Raw genomic sequence first — 17012 nt, 5'->3', positions numbered from 1 at the left:
TTGAATCAGGTTTGTTATTGGTTAATAGTACAAGTATGATTTTTGGTATATGCTACATTGTACAATATATTTTCATGTTTTGTATATTTGTTATACATTATGTAGCCTAAACAAATAAATAAATATAAATGCTCAAAAAGATATGGTTTATGATTTTCTTATATAACCTTCTAAATATTAAAAACATTTTCAAAATATACTTTTTAATGAGTGTGAACAGAAACAGATCAGAGCTACTTCATCTCTGTGTAAAGAACTGATTAAGGAATTTTACAGTATATCATTTAATAATAAACCTTTTTAATATTGTTGACAATTGTCAGCACACACACTTAAAATATTCTTGCATTACTAATAAATGTCTAAGTTCATTAGCATTAATTTTACGATAAATTTATAAAAGAAACTTTTAAATTATTAATTTTTGTTTTTATGCTTATTTTTAACAATTAACCAAAATTAGTTGCACATGAGTAAAATTTATTTTTTATTTGTTTTTTTTTTGTTTAACAATGTGAACCTTAAATTAATTACTTAAACTGTTAATTTTGCATAATATTATAGACATATGTAGGAAAAGAATCTATTATAATAGTATACAAAAAAAAAAAAAAAGGAAATCATATTTTGTAAGGTAAGTAGGAATTTACCTCTGGTATTTGTATAATTAAAGATAGAATTAAAAAAAAAATATGTTAAGTGATGTTGAATTTCAGGATTAAAAATAGTTACTCAAATGCTATGTCACACAGTCATACACAATTTCATTACTACTAATGACTTTTTTTGCTTTTATTTAATGAAGTCATTTATTGTTGATAGAGAATTAATTACAATGTACTTGCCATGTAATGATATGGTATCAAAACTAACTAATTCAGTTTTATGAAAATATTCTTCCTTATATAAGTTGAGAGAAATTATTTATAATAATTATTGTATAAATAAATCATCTCAAGTGAGTAAACAAACAGAATGAAAATAAACTTGAACTGGTAACAACAGCACTATTGAGTTTATTAATGGTTAACTTTTAATTTTGCATAAGCCAGCCATTTCAATAAAAATGTAGGATATTAAGTAGCATTTTGCTTTACTAAAAATAATACTTTTTGAAATTACAGTGATTTAAAAATTATAATGTCATTATTTGATGTATGAAAATTTAGACTTTTCATTTTTATTTAAGTATTCAGCCTTTTGACTTAATTTTATACACCAAATTTTATTGATATATTGAAATTTTTTCTTTATATGTTAATTTTCATTAAAATAATAGAAAACTAAGTGTATTTAAGGAACCTAGGTGATATTTTTTCTTTATTAATGTGGGAATATATCATTTTTATAAAAATATTAGATTTTTTTTTTTGTTATTGTAAGAAAGTACAGGATTAACTTTTTTCACTTTATTTAATAGAAAGAAATATTTTTTTCAGTTTCTACAGAAAGCTTTATGATTTTAAATCTTACTGATAATTAATCAGCTATAATTTTTTTTTCTGTTAGATGAAAAATAGCTCTAAAAATGAAGATGGTATCAAAGCAGATCCACTTAGAAGATGTGTTCATTATTATGCATGTGTGGCTGCTTTTGCTGGGGATGCAAAATTAAGTGAGGAATTTAGTGCTGTCTTAGATATGGAACGACCTCCTAAGGATTCTATTGTTGATCTAGAAATTCCTAACTCAAGTAAGTAACTCTTAGTCAAGATAAATTAATGAATTTTTTAATTTTTATTAACCACTATTTTGTTTCCTATATTTGGCATGGGATTCTTGATTATTAATGTAGATTCTATTAGATGATTCTAAGTATGCAGATTACAAATATAGATACTATTATGATTATAATCCTCTTATATTAATGAGCAGTTTTTTACAATTTTTCATCAGTGAAATTTTTGACATCTAAGATAAATTAAGTAAACATCTAAGTAAAGTAAGTAAACATCTAAGATAAAGTAAGTATTTAAAGAAAAAATATACTATCTGTAGTGAAACCTTGGTAATTCAGAAAGTTAAAAACTTTAAAAATCTTTTAAGCTAATGTGGTTGAAAGATTTATATGATATATTTTGTATGTACTGTGTAAAGTTTGGGTGTGTATTTTTTTTTTTTAGAAGAGAGTGTTGAAGCAGTTGAGGAAGTTGTTGAAGGTGTAGAAGAAGAAGATGAAGATGAAAATGGAAGAAGACAGTTGGTAGCAATATTGGGTAATGTTGTTGATGCCTGTGAAGTTGAAGTTGAGGTTTTACCTGAAGAGGCATCTTCGATTCTACAGCAGTACTCACTTTCTGATGATCTTGCACAGGTATTAAACGAATTCATTAATAATTTTCCATGAATTCTTAATTAATTTGGATGGTGTGTGTATGTGTGTGTGTGTGTGCACATGCGTGCGCATGCGCATATGCGCACGCTAGTACTCGTGTAAGATGTTTAGTTTACTTAACTGTGCTGGAAGTTGACCATTTGGCTTGACCAGACAACTCTTATATTTTCATTGCTAATGATACTGTTCCCAGCTTTCATTTCTTTTTTGAATTCTAATTAGAAGACACATCCTGGCCTCCATTTCGTAGATGTAACAATGCTCAGTTATACTTTCTACTTAGTCAAGAGGTGCAGCTACCTATAGATTCCAAATAAAAAAAGCTACACTGTATACCTAAGACCTTTGGGAATATTCAACAGTTAATTTGAAATGCAAACTTCTTTTCAATGTAGTTTTTATTCTAAATATTAAAAAAACTGAAACAAATTCTCACAAAATCTCATTTTATTAGTGGGAATGTAACTGCACACAAAAATATTTTGTGTATAGTTACCCTCGTAAATATGTGGAACAGTTAGTGCATACTGTATGAGGAACCCACATCTTATCCTGATCACCAATTTTACACTGAAAGTACAAATGATATGTTTTTTTAATTAAAGGTGTAATGTTCTTTCTCTTTGATTTTACACTAAACTCACCACATACATACCACATCATTTACATAATTTAAGACATTATGACAATGCAATGTTAACAAACTTAAGACAGCAATAAGACTGAACAAAATTAATTCATTCCTGAATTCAGTGTTTAATACAAACAATACAGCTGTGTTTTCAGCTACAAGTTTTGACCTGCACAGACATGATTAATCTTGTCCATGAAGCCTCACTCTTCAGTATTAGATATGATGTCATAATATGTGACTATGATATGATTTAATTTTTTGTCTAGTATTGTTTATTTATAGCATACAAATTATGTTAACGACATTAAACAATAAAAAATGACCTAAGAAAATACAATATAGGAGCTTAAAATGCTAACTACATGTTTAAAAATGAAAAAAAATCCTTTAATTAAAATGTTAATATATTTCTGAAATGGTGGATGATAGAAAGATTCTGAGTTCATATTTGTTTTCAGCATCAAAAACCAGATTAAAATCATGTATCACATGTTAGAAAACAAAAATTATGTTTATCAGTGTTATTAATAAAAAAAGAGATGGAAAAATGAGAGAATCATGTCGTATCACACCTTTTGAAATATTTATAAAATCTGTGTAGCCGTCTCTAAATTTCATTGTAACTGCTGCATCTGATTAAATTTTTTTAAACATTATTTATAAAGTTAAAACTAACTCCCAACTTATGTAATTTCTGCTATAATATGTCTTAACTAAATGATATCAGAAGTTTTCTTGAAATCAATAAATGCATATATTTACTGTTTGCTTTTTGTAATATGCATTAATATATACTAAATTAGCCAGTTGGAAAATACTATCCATATAGCTCCTGTTAATATGAAACCTGTACTGATGTTCTATCAGTACTTAATTTTTTTTCTGCTCAGTTTTTTAATTTTTTGTGGTGGGTAGAGTAAATGTTAGGTTATGAAATTTAAGAAAGATATCTCTCTGTAATTTTCTCATCACTCGGATCCCCTTTTTTATTATATAACAAAACCATATCTGCCTTTAACCAATCTTTATATATATATTCTTTTTCTAAGGCTATTATAAAAAAATAAAACTAACAGATCAGACTGTCATGATTTAGAAAAAAATTGTTACTAGTATTATCTGGGATGAATTTTCTTTTTAATTCTAATGCTTGTATAACACATGTAAATTCCTGTATTGTAAAAGGATCACCCAAATTAAAAATTAATTTACTAAAAATGACATCTGTTAGAAAAAATTGTTTAATTCACTATTAAAACACTTACACCCTTCAAATTTTTAATTGTTCCTCAGAATTGTTCGTCTTTTATATAAATCAAACCTTCCATAAAGTTCTTTTACTAATGCTTATTTGTTTTTTGTATTCCAATTATCATTTAATATAACGTTCAGAAAAATTATTAGCATCATTTTATTTTTACTTTTTTTAGCTTATTACACTAAATAAGTTATAAATTTAAAAGTTCTACACTTATGCACTCTCTAATGAAAGCAAAGAATTATGTACTTATGAAAAAATCTGTGTAAAATTTCTTCTCTAACTGTATAACTTACAAAGATTTTTTTTAATTGATACTATATGAATTGAACTTATTTTGTTGGCAGTCCAGAAAAATAAGCTTTACAATAGATTGCAATAAAACAGAAATGTTGCAGGCTTTTAAACAAGTGGGTGATTGACATAACTCATGTTGTTCTATACGATATGCTAATCCATCCACTAAAAAAGAGATTCCTCTGCTAAGAACATTTCTTTCACCAAGAGGGATAGAGTTAAGAATAAAATTTTGTTTCTGAATATAAAAAATGTGAAGGCAAAAGAGTATTGTCAGGATTGTATCACATCTTTCTTAAAATTTTATATGGGACTGTTAGAAGGGGAGGAAAATTTTAACATTGTAACAGTTAATATGTTAAGGGAAAATATAATCTTATATTTTTAAATATGAACTTTTCACATCAATTTCAAGTTGTATTTAGCTGTAAGTTATTTTAAACGTCATCTACAAAAATGAATAAAAATTTAGCACTTGATGATTAAATATTCCAGTTTTTATTTTCTTTTAATGAGAATAAAGTGAAAATATGTCAGATAATTCATAATTTCAATAATTTATAAAATCTGAATTTTCAGTTTGCTTAATATACTGAATGTTTATAGGTTTCATAAAAAAAAAAAAATAAATAAATAAAAAATACTATTACCCACATGTGTTTTTTATGAAACAAAAAGAATCAATAATAATAATAATAAAAATAAATTTTTAAAGTGTATGGAAAAAATTGTAAAAAACTTCAGTTGATGAGGTAAAATTTTAATTGTAATAACTAATCGCTTTTATTCAATCCTGCATGTGAAGAATGTGATGAAAAAGATGTAAAGTATTAGGAAGTTATACTGATGCACTAGGGTTGCTACTTTTAAATGAGAATTAAGTTGTAAAATTATAAGAAACTTGGTGGAAAATGATACTAGTGATGATAATTAGACGGATAAAATTAACACTTGGCCTACTTATGCCAAAACTTTCACTGTATTTAAGATTTCAGTAGTTTCTTATAAAAATCTATTTTCAATGCAAGTATGTTTATTTAAAGAGTAGGAAACCTTATAGCAGCAAAACATTATTAAAAAAAAAAAAAAATTGTGTGTCAAACAGTTAGTTAGCAGTAATTTCAAATAATTCTTCTCTTATTATTACTTTCCTTTATAAGTCAAATGTTTCTTATTACAATATTCACTTTTAGTTTTTCTCTCCATATAAAAGAAAAAGATTTTCTTTGAAAATTCTATTCACATCCTTAAAATGTGGCTAAAAGGTCATTTTTCTCTCTTGAATTATTTTTTTAGGTACTGGTATGGCATTTTGTAAGTAGCGTTTATGCTACTTTTTTTTATACAATTGATAATTGTTTGTATGTGTCTGACAGAAAGTTCTTCAGTTTATTGATTTATTTAGTTGTTTTGTTAGTAGATTTAGTTGTTCTGATTTGGTATGTATACGAGTATATATGAATAATTGTAAGTATGAGAACCTTGAGTTGTATATGATTATCATGTATTTACATTTCTTGCTTCAGTGTATTTCTTTTTTTGTGTAAATAATTAATTTAATATGTCTTGTTTAATAGTTGAGGTTAGATACTATTATATGTTTTTTTTTACCGATTTACAACTTAAGAAACTTAAGTTTAGTTTCTGTTATCCATGAATAGAGATATTTATAAGTTTATTCAAATTTTGGTATCAACTCGTAAGCTGTTAACTTATAGAGAATTATAAAAAAAGATTTCTACTACATTGAAGGCTTAAAACATTTTTGGTTGCCTATTATACATATTGTCACGTGTCTGCAGCTCAGATCAGGATATTGAGAGATTGACAATTGAAAATATTTTTATAATTTAAATTTATTACTTTAAGAACATAAAGAAAATAAGACAAACCAATAATAACAATAATGATAATAATAATAATAATAATAATAAACAACTCACAATAATAAGTAATAGTAATTACTCACAAAACAGAATTTAAAGTAATCGTCAGGATTTATTTACAGGTAATTAAATATTGAAAACTAGAATTCAGTCCCATTTACAAAAGACATTGGCATGACCGCTAATCTTATAGTCTTGTATTAACAACAATAAAACAATACATAAGACAAGTATAAAGTTCTTTTACTGCAAATACCTTTCCTGTTCATAAATAAAACTACTTTATAGTTTATGAATGAATTTATTATCGTACTTTATTTCTTTCACTAATTGTGTAACAGTAACTCAACAAACCATTTCCTGTTTTCATGTACTGCCCACACTGGAATTACTTGTGACATCATCTTAATCGTGTCAAACTTTCATGTACTAGAAATTCGCTTCTTCACTGATTCACCGACCTCCTTGCTGGATACTCTTGATTCAAACTCGCATAATAACTCCTCACTTAGAACTCTCTCGCAGAACTCAGTTTCAACTCTTCATCCCTGGAGTACTTATACTTCAACCTTCTTGACTTGCAGGACCCAGTTGAGCGTGCAAACAATCAACTGAGCCCTTTCTTTTTCCCATGCCCTTCCTACTCTGGGTCCAGTAACTCTTCTCACAGAATAACATTTGTTTAGATATGTAGCGGGGCAGTATTACAAAGGACAATTGTTAAACAAACCTGTTCTCTTTACTAAAAGGGTTCCTTTTAGCCCCTTTCTAGATTCCTCCCATTATTATATTTTGTACTACTTTCTTCTTAATTGGCAAGAACCGTTACTCAGGTCCGTTTTACCAGTCTTGTTACAATATTTCTAAATATTGTTTACAAATTATCAAGTTGTAGTGTTTAAGTTGTAGTTGTAAGCCTTTTGCCTAGCAATAAAAGTATGTAAGTACAACTCATGCATTTATTGTTTTATAGCAATTTTAATATTCCACAGTTTCATTATGTTAATAGTTATTTTAAAACATCTGAACAAATTGAAAGTTTACAGTAATGGCTGCTTATTTTTTGCTTATTCAAATGATTGATGCCCTACTGTATTAAAAATTGTAAAATACCTTCATCTCTTCAAAAGTATTGTTCAGTTTTATTTTTATTTATGTATTTTTTGATAAATTACATTAAACTGAATTATCTATATAGTTACAGGGTCTAGAAGTAATACAAAGTATGGAAGCTGCAGCAGCATCAGAACAATTAGTAACAGATTCATCTCATATGGTACTTGTTAATCAGAAGTCATTGAATCAGTTGTTAATTTCAGATTTGCAGCAACAGCCTATTATAAAATCTGGAGTAAGTTTTAGAATAGTTTGTTTTTATAATGCTTAGTTTTTCAGTAATGCTTACCTTGTTTTCTTATAAGAATTCACAGTTTTAGTAACACTATGACAGTATGGTTAATGTTTCTTTTTAATTTATTTTCTCTGAAAGTTTTCAAAGTTGAGAATAAAAGCATGTTTAGACTGATGTGTTCTTTACATGAATGAAAAATACCTGCTTAGACCCAATCCATTCTTGGTATTAACAATAATCACATTATTTTTTTTTTTTTTTAATTAAGATAGCCACTATAGATTTCTAATTATTTAATGAAACTCTTAGTTTGATATTTTTTACTTGAGAAGTTTTCAATGTGGGCCTTTTCAAGTGAACATTTTCTGTGATTATCAGTTAAAGAAATCGTACCTTTTTATTAAGAACACTATCTTCCTATCGGTCCTTGACTGGTTTGATGTACTTCTCTGGTTTCTGCTAATATTTTAATTAGAATACATGTGCTTTATTTATTTTATTATTTGCTTCCCCCATATTTTATTGTCTAAATTAAATTATTCCATTATGGGCCAGCCTTTTTTTATATATAAATATATTAAATTTTATATTGTAAATTGCCAAAAGTGCATGAAACTTTAATCATCTAATTTTCAAAGAATCAATAACAACCTGATAACTTTGATTATAGTTAATATTTTTATTTTGGTAATTGCACTGAAAAAACTCTACTGTTCATTGTTATTATTATTTTTTATCATATATTAATAACTATTGTTAAATACATTTGGATTATTGCTTTATCCATCTTACTTACAAAAATTTGTTTTTTATCTAAGTTACAAAATTTGATATCCTAATAATTTTCTTTATATATTTTACAAATAAAAAAATAATAGGAGAAATTATATAAATGATATTTATTTTATTTGCTTCTCAAAGAAATCTGAACTAAATTTAAAAACTGTTTGGAATCTTATTACTTATGCATTTGAACATGACTGATCATTGTTAAAAATAATTGAAAAAATGTTATGTTTATTTATTTTTTATGTTGCATTTATATGAATATTGTTTTTACTGTTAGTACATTATTAACAGTAGTTACAAATCAAGATGGTCTAAGAATCGTAAGGTTCTCTCATGATAAGTTCCCTGCTGTATTACTTCATTAAGTATTTATTAATATCAGTAAGCACAATAAACATGAATAATGTCAAATAAATTATAAATAATTCAAATAAACAATATATTATAAACATATTGAAATTTACTTCAATGGAAGTTATTATAATAAACTCTAAGGACCATGTAACTGTTTTTAATTCCCATTATTCCATTTATCCAAAAATGATTTAATTGTGACAACAAATGTTTGATAATCTTCTAAGTAATAAAACAAAATGAAGACAATAACAATGGATTATTAAATGAAGCTGTCTTATAAATTACTGAATTCCATTTAAAAAGCAGAACAAAATTGATATTTTGTCAATGAATTTTTTTATTCAGTAAATCAATTATGTTAATTTAAAATAATTATAATTAAAAGTATTTCATCAAAAACATATGTCAGTTGATTGTCACTGAAGTTGTTAGTCTGTGATGATTTTTTTCACTACATATCACACATGTACACTTTTTTGCTGAGAAATCTACTGCGTTACTTCACTACTTTGATCATGAATCTTAAATCTATTCAGCAAAATTAGTGTTTTTTTCTTTTTCATTATTAAATTAATTTTTATTACTCAAATATAATTATTTGCTTTTTATAGCTCTAGTAACTTCAGTATCATAGCTTTCATCATCTTCATTATGTTTTATATTTGTTTGTGGCTTAGAAATTTTATCTAAAATAATAAATTCTGTTGGCATGCAATAGAATAAGTTACAAACCATTATCTATATATATGAAATCGTATACATATAACTTATAAATACCTATATTCAAGTAACAATGCTTTTAACCACTTTCACGACAATGTTATGTTACCTTCCCTGTCATCTTGATTCAGGTCAAGATATTGACAAGATTGTTATGTTTTTTAAGCAGTTTCATTTGCTAACTAAAGTTAAACTCATTTATAAGATAAGTTACTTAAAGTACATTAACTGACATGTCACCAGTCATTTTTCTCTAATATTGATGATTTATAATAATAGCAACCAATTAAAGTTATATTTAAAACTTCTGATACTAAAACTTCTCTTTATTCATAAATGAGCAAAAGAAATGCCTAAGATATAATGGCATTTTAGTGTAATGTATGCAGTAATACATTATAAGACTACAGAACCTGCTATTTGAATTTATGATGTTTCATTGATTTTCCTTACAATAAGCAAAATAAATGGCAAAGATATATTTGCTGTATATAGTAATATATTATAAGACTACAGAACTTACTATTTGAATTTATGACATTTCATCGATTTTCTTTACAGTAAGAGGTAATAAGTCTCCTACAGTCAATTAGCCAGAGTCATTTGGTGTACGAGGTCTGTAAATAAAGTAATGAACTATTTTTTTTTGGCAGCCAAAGTGGCAACACTGTAAAGTTACTAGTAAACATACAGTTATATGAACAGCTGATTTATATTAGGTATTAATATTTTTTGTCTATTGTTGCCATCTGAGACGTAAACAAACTTTTTGTGAAACATGTTTTTGTTGTGCGTTATGAGCAACATTGTGGAATCAAGTTTTGTGTTAAACTCAGTGAGAATGCTACTGAAACTTTTACAAAATTGAAAAGGTCGTATGGAGATGACGCTTTGTCATAAGGCCAAGTTTTTAGGTGATTTAAAGCATTTTCAAATGTTGAGTCCCTGCGACTTTTTCCTGTTCCCAACTTTAACACCTCAAAGGAGACCATTTTGGAATAGTAGAAAACATTATAAAAATGTAACCGACCATCTGAAGAATATACCGGTTTCTGAGTTCCAATACTATGAAGAGTGGAAAAACTGTTTGAAGCATTGTATGGCTTCCCAAAGGAACTATTTTGAAGGTGATAGAGTCTATGTATAATTGGATTGTAAATAAAAAGTTTTCCTAAACCAGTCTCATTATTTTATTTACATACCTTGTATTGAATAATACAATCTCTTAAGTCCAGAAAAATATATTGTTTAGGAATAATCAAATTACATCTACAAAATGTCAGTATCAGATTGCCGCTTCTAGTCCAAGGTGATGGTTGGCTGAATAGTGTATTTTTATGCATCATATTATTGAGATTGCAAGGAAGGTTGTTCCTACAATTACATGGATACCATGAAACCCTGTTGTTAAAAAGAATGTATTGGTGCATTATAGCCTTAAGGCATAATGTTTTAGGTTTCTAAAATTTGGCAATTCAGGCTTGGTATCAATATCAGTTTTGTTTTTATGAAAAACTTCATCCTGTTTAATAGTTCCACTTTGAAAGGCCCTCAACATCTGCTTTTTTATTTGATTTTTCTGTGACTGGGAGACTATCAATTTCTTAACATCTGGGTTTTGCTAAGCTTCCAATTACAGACTTTCATCTGTAATATGCATTATATTTTTGTAGTATATATTTTTCTGTTTTACAAATTTTATTTGATTGTTTTCTCACTAATAAAATAGTTATTCAAATTTTCTCTATTGTCACTGCAGTAGAAGCTGATAAGCACATCCTTGATGTTATTAAATTTAAATTGTTTTTAAAATTCGGATTAAACAAACATTATTGTAAACCTATAGTATTTTACTACCCAGTATTGTAACACCCAGCATGACAGTTACCTGCTTTACAAGCCCAGTATACTAAATGCCTCTGGCTAATTGACTGTAGGAGACTTATTATCTCTTACTGTAAGGAAAATCAATGAAATGTATAAATGCAAATAGTAAGTTCTGTAATTTTATAATGTATTACTGCATACATTGTACTAAAATGCATACCTAAGAATGATCAGTTAGTTGTAAAAAGACAAAAAACTATACTTGTATGAAAAAGTATTGATTGGTATCCAGTATTACTTTGTACCCATTAGCTTCTCAACTATACTCTGTATTAGAATTGTCTCAACATTTTATAATTTCCGTAACATTGTTAACAAATTTTATTTGTGTCGCTAAAGAAAAAAAAAACAAGAATCATAAATAAAACACTGTGATTTGCATGTCAATGATTACTAATGCACTGAAAAAATAAGATAAAAATTAGTCAGTGTAACACTACATCAACTGATGTCTAACCAGTAATTTTTATCAATAGTTATGTATGACTTAAAAGTAAATATTTTTAAATAATTTAACACAATAAAAAATAATATATGAAGTTAAAGACTGCTAAGTTGTAACTTGTCCATTGATGAATTATACTAAGAAGGGTTGGAGATAGGATCTTCACATTCTGTAGTTGCAGTTGGACTCCTTGACGGCGGTTGGTAACGCTACTGAGTTAACAAGTGCATAGGAAAATGAAAGATTTGTAAATATTTTGAAATAAAGAATTTTAAATAAAAATTACATTGTTTAAATAAGAAATAGGTTAAAGTTAATTTACTGAAAATATATTTCCCTTTTTAAATGTTATATGCTCTAAATTGGACTAAAATATAAAATTTAATGATCAGTGATTCAGAATTGTAGATGATTTGTTCAAATTGCCACCTCCTGTAGTAATTAAATAAACAGTGATATGAAAATAAAAATGTATGCCAACAATCATTTTTATCTCATCAAAATGCTTTACTTATCTACACAATTTTGAGAAGTGTTAAAATTCTACTTGAGAAAGAGAAAGTTAAACTATTCTCCAGTATATTCTAAAAATATTGAAATTTGAATGATAAAAATAAGTCCAGCAATTACTGATTTTTATAGATTTAAAAATTTTAAAAATGAAATGTAAAATTAAATAAAATGTTAATAAACTTAAAGTATAGCTTCTTTTGTAAAGATAAGAACTAAAATTATTCTTAGAATACTTATTTCCACTATGAGAAAGTAGTAATTAAATTATTTATTTATTCTTTATTCATTACAAAAATAAAAAATGACAAATTTTTAAAATCCGATATGTTGGACTTATCTATTAAAAGAAAAATCAAACATAAATTTTAAAAACTGATTAATAGTTTTAAAAAATTCAAGCATTTAAAATTATAATTGCAAGAAAGAATTATATGACCTAATTTTATTTTTAAAAAACAAGACATTGTTTTGTATACCTTGGTTGAAGGTTAAAAGACTTAATGGAATAAAAGATAAAAATAAAATTAAGAGAGAAACCCTAATATTAATATTAACTAAATTTATCATTGTTGAAAGTGTGCTTTTTCCTTTACAAAAATTCCCTTACTCTACTAAAAACTAAATGTTTAAAACAAAAATTCCTTACAAGAATGTCATTGAGCACTATTTTTAACTTTATTTTCAGCTGACAAAACGTTGTTGTTATTTTAGCAATATATTTAATTGATATTATACTCTTGAATAGAACTCAAAAAGTTAAGCTAACCTGAGTGTCTTAGTAAATTACCTACCAATCTATCCAGTTCTTCCTCCTTAGATGCTATCAATTTTACTCTTGGGAACCCTTGTTCTATTGTACAACCAATCCTTTCAGAATCAAGACAGGAAATGTATCATGGGTAGGCGTATAAAAATCTCTAGTGTTTCATGTGCACTCTGGAATGTTTGTATTCAACCTGAATGAAATGCAGGAGATGAATGACTAGGACTCAAATTAAGTCTTCTAATACACACAGTGTTTTGATTCTTCTCATCACCTGTACTGTAATCACACAACTTATTAAAACCAAAGAGATTGTTTGATATTCAGACTTACTATTTGCATTTGATTGTCCTCTTGAAGAAGTGATTGCATCAGTGTGAAATACCACACAGTGGTTTCTTTACTGAAAAAGATATTGAATAAAATGGAATTTCAATCTACAATGCAAGTTTTTGATGGTGAGATCTGAAGATGAAAGAAACCACTTCTACTAAAATTTCATCCTTTGTAATAGATGGGTGCATCATTGCAGGTTGTGAGGAAGTGAAATCCATGAAAAGAACAACGGATTAGTTGCCTATAATGAAAACAGCTAGTAATGTGCTATAAGAAAAATTTTATATACTGAAGACCATTTCATGTTATTGTAGATGTCCACCATACACTAAATGCAAGTGTGGGGGTGACATATTGTAATGATCTTAACATTTTTATGCAAAAAGTATCAGATGAGCTCTCCTCTCAATACTCAATATCTAATGTCAGTAAGCCAAGTTTTTTAATGTGAGAATGATAAAGCAAAACGTTCTCCTTCAATGATTATCACCTTCAATACATCTAATGTTCTAGAATGAATTTAGGTAGATGTCTTGTCTGTTCGTGTTTAACCATGCACATTGAACCCTAGACAATCCTACAGTTATAAGATATATGCATGACGCAGTAGTTTGTAACACGTTAGTATAGACTGGGTTTGTGTAGAACATGGGTTACCTGTGGCCTGCGTAAGTCTGAAATGTGGCGCATAATTAAGTAAAGTATATCTAGTAATTTGGTCCTGTATCCAACTCTGTGTATGGCATAAATTGCAATCACATATCCAAATTGAGCTTATGTGAGCAAAGATGATAGCTACAGGTAGTGTTATTAATATTAAATTGTGTTATAACTATTAGTATATTTCTTTGGATTTTGCATTGTGAACATAATCAATTTTTTGTAGAATTTTTATCTGGAATCAAAAAACGGTAATCTCAATTGCTTTCTTATTACTATTATTTTTATAATCTTAAATCGTTGTACCAGAATGACTACATCCAATAAATTAAGAAAAGTTGATATACAAAATTGAGTATTCCAAAAAACTGGATCAAGCAGTATTTTGTTATAAAGCGAAATAGTAAACCATTGTGGCTGATTTGCATGATTAGTGTATCTGTTAATAAACAACATAATATTCAGAGATATTATTAAACTAATTATTCTGAATATAAGTTTATTGGAGGAGAGAACTGCGAAAGTAGAAACTTTAAAATAGATTAATAGATATGTTTATAAAAAGTATAAATGAATCATAGAATTTTGTAAAGACAAGCTATATTATGGCAAAAAAATTTGCAGAAAATTGTAAACCATCTTCAGAAGGGGAATTTTAAAAAAAATTGTATAATTGCTGCATTAGAAATAATTTGCCCTGAGCAGAAAAACAAACTTCAGAATAAAAGTTTATTATGAAGAACAAAACAAAGACAAATTGAATAAATGTCTGAAAATGTCCAACAGTCATTAAAACAAAAGATTAAGTGTTTTAATTGATATTCGTTAACATTCTAAAAAACTACAGACAACTGATAGTGCTAAATTACCCATTTTCTTACGAGGAATCAACAAAAAACTTCAATCTAACAGAAGAATTTTTATCCCTTACTAAGTGTGAAACAACGACAACAGGAAACCATACATTTAATGCAATTAAGAAAACCGATGACAGTCCATCCTGAGATACCATATATGTCTGGAATATGCACGGATGGGGCAAAGTCGATGGTAGAAAAAAATAAAAGATGTCTTGGCTTACTGTAAAAATTATGTAAATGAGAGTACAATGAAAAGTTTATTTTCCATTGCTTAATTCATCAGCAAAATGTTTTTTCTAAAATTTTGAATGTAAAATATGTGATGAGACATCAAGAATTTTTAGAATTACTTAATGACATGGATTCTCAAAATGGGGATTTGGTATGTCACTGTGAAGTATGATGGCTGTCTAAAGGAACTACATCGAAAAGGTTTTTTGAACTGAAAGATATCAAGCTTTTATGAAAATCAAAGAAAAACCTTTTACAGAAATGAACAATAAAGAATGGTTATGCAACTTATCATTTTTAATTGACATTGCTATTCATTTAAATTAACTAAATTAAATGGCATGACATTTTTCAAACGCTAAAAAATTCCATTTTCATATCCCACGCACAAGCTTATGTGGCAATATCAAGAGAAAAAAGTGAACTAAATAAATTGTTAGGAAAAAGAAAATCAAATAGTCACTGAAATGTACAAAAATGTTCTTGCATGTCAAAATTAATTAAAACTATTTCAATATCAATTGAATAACAATTTTACTAATTTTCCAACATTTCACTTTATTTATGAAAACAGTTTGAAAAATAGAAATATATAGATATTATAGTTGAATTATATCAAGGATTCAAAGAAAGAAATCACAGATTTCAGAAATAAACAGTCTTATTTTGATATATTTTAAATTCCATTCATGATAATGGACATAAATGATATTCCTGAAAATTTTCAGATGGAAATAATAGAGTAGGAAAAAAAAGATCTTAAAATGAAATTTATGCAATTATCAAAAATAAATTTCTACAAAAATTTAGTTCCTTAAGTGTCTCTGCAATTAATTAATAATGAAAAAAAAATTTCATTAGTTGAAAGTACCTATAAATCAAAAAACGTTTTTCATAAATGACATTTTTAGAAATGAAAACCACATTGTGAACAACCGATGAAGATTTAGAGAACAACCTGATTGTTGCAACGACCAACGTTAATATAATAATATAGATATTAATTTATTAATATATTTATTATCTACTAATAAACAAAGGCAAACATTGCACTAAATATCCTAAAATAAATTAATATCTGTTTTTCCTATATTCTTATACGTATCTTTATAAGCATATGTAATATTATCATCTTTGTATGGCATTGTATTATATTATTAGTACAAAATTGTTTGCGATAGATATTTTATTTATATTTGATTCCTAAAAGTCACCCTTATTTTCTTTTTATACAGCTACTCAGTTTTTATTTACATATAGTTTCAGTATTCTTGGCCCACTCAGATTTGTTTGTTTATTGTCACTTTTGGCCCACATATCAAAAAGATTGCTCACCCTTGGTGTAGACTAATCCTGAGAAGCAGTGTCCTAACTGCTAAGGTAAACTTTCCGCAGTTCACATGTTGCTCTGTGTTTAAGAGCAATCTCCATAGACAAGACAAATTAAAAATTATCATTACTTTTTTTATTGGATATGGACCGTGAAGGTGGGGTTAGTTATTTCTTGTTATTGCTAATTTTGAATAAAATTCAAACTCATACCAGTCTTCTGTGTACAATTTTAATTTCTTTATAAGCATGCCCATTACATTTTCGATCAACTTCTGATACTGGCTTAATATCTTGCTTAATTGTGAGTGAGTTCAACCCACTATAACTCTTTGCGCTTAATTTCCTGTTCTGCTTAGGG

The 17012-nt window shown here is 27.0% G+C and overlaps 1 protein-coding gene across 2 annotated transcripts in view; it reads left to right on the top strand.

Annotated features, from left to right (window-relative positions):
* The window catches only part of LOC142325464 (uncharacterized protein C2orf42), a 79394-nt gene that overhangs the window by 39933 nt on the left and 22449 nt on the right, over positions 1-17012 (top strand). For both annotated transcript variants that reach the window (XM_075367273.1, XM_075367263.1), the window contains exons 6-8: positions 1510-1693; positions 2124-2314; positions 7609-7761. In XM_075367273.1, the coding sequence (XP_075223388.1) occupies positions 1510-1693; positions 2124-2314; positions 7609-7761 (528 nt within the window). The remainder of the gene's footprint in view (positions 1-1509; positions 1694-2123; positions 2315-7608; positions 7762-17012) is intronic.

Source organism: Lycorma delicatula, chromosome 1, assembly GCF_047948215.1.
Source record: "Lycorma delicatula isolate Av1 chromosome 1, ASM4794821v1, whole genome shotgun sequence".
Lineage (NCBI taxonomy): Eukaryota > Metazoa > Arthropoda > Insecta > Hemiptera > Fulgoridae > Lycorma > Lycorma delicatula.
Note: the sequence above shows the minus strand (reverse complement) of the source record. Positions and strands in the feature narration are given on the sequence as shown.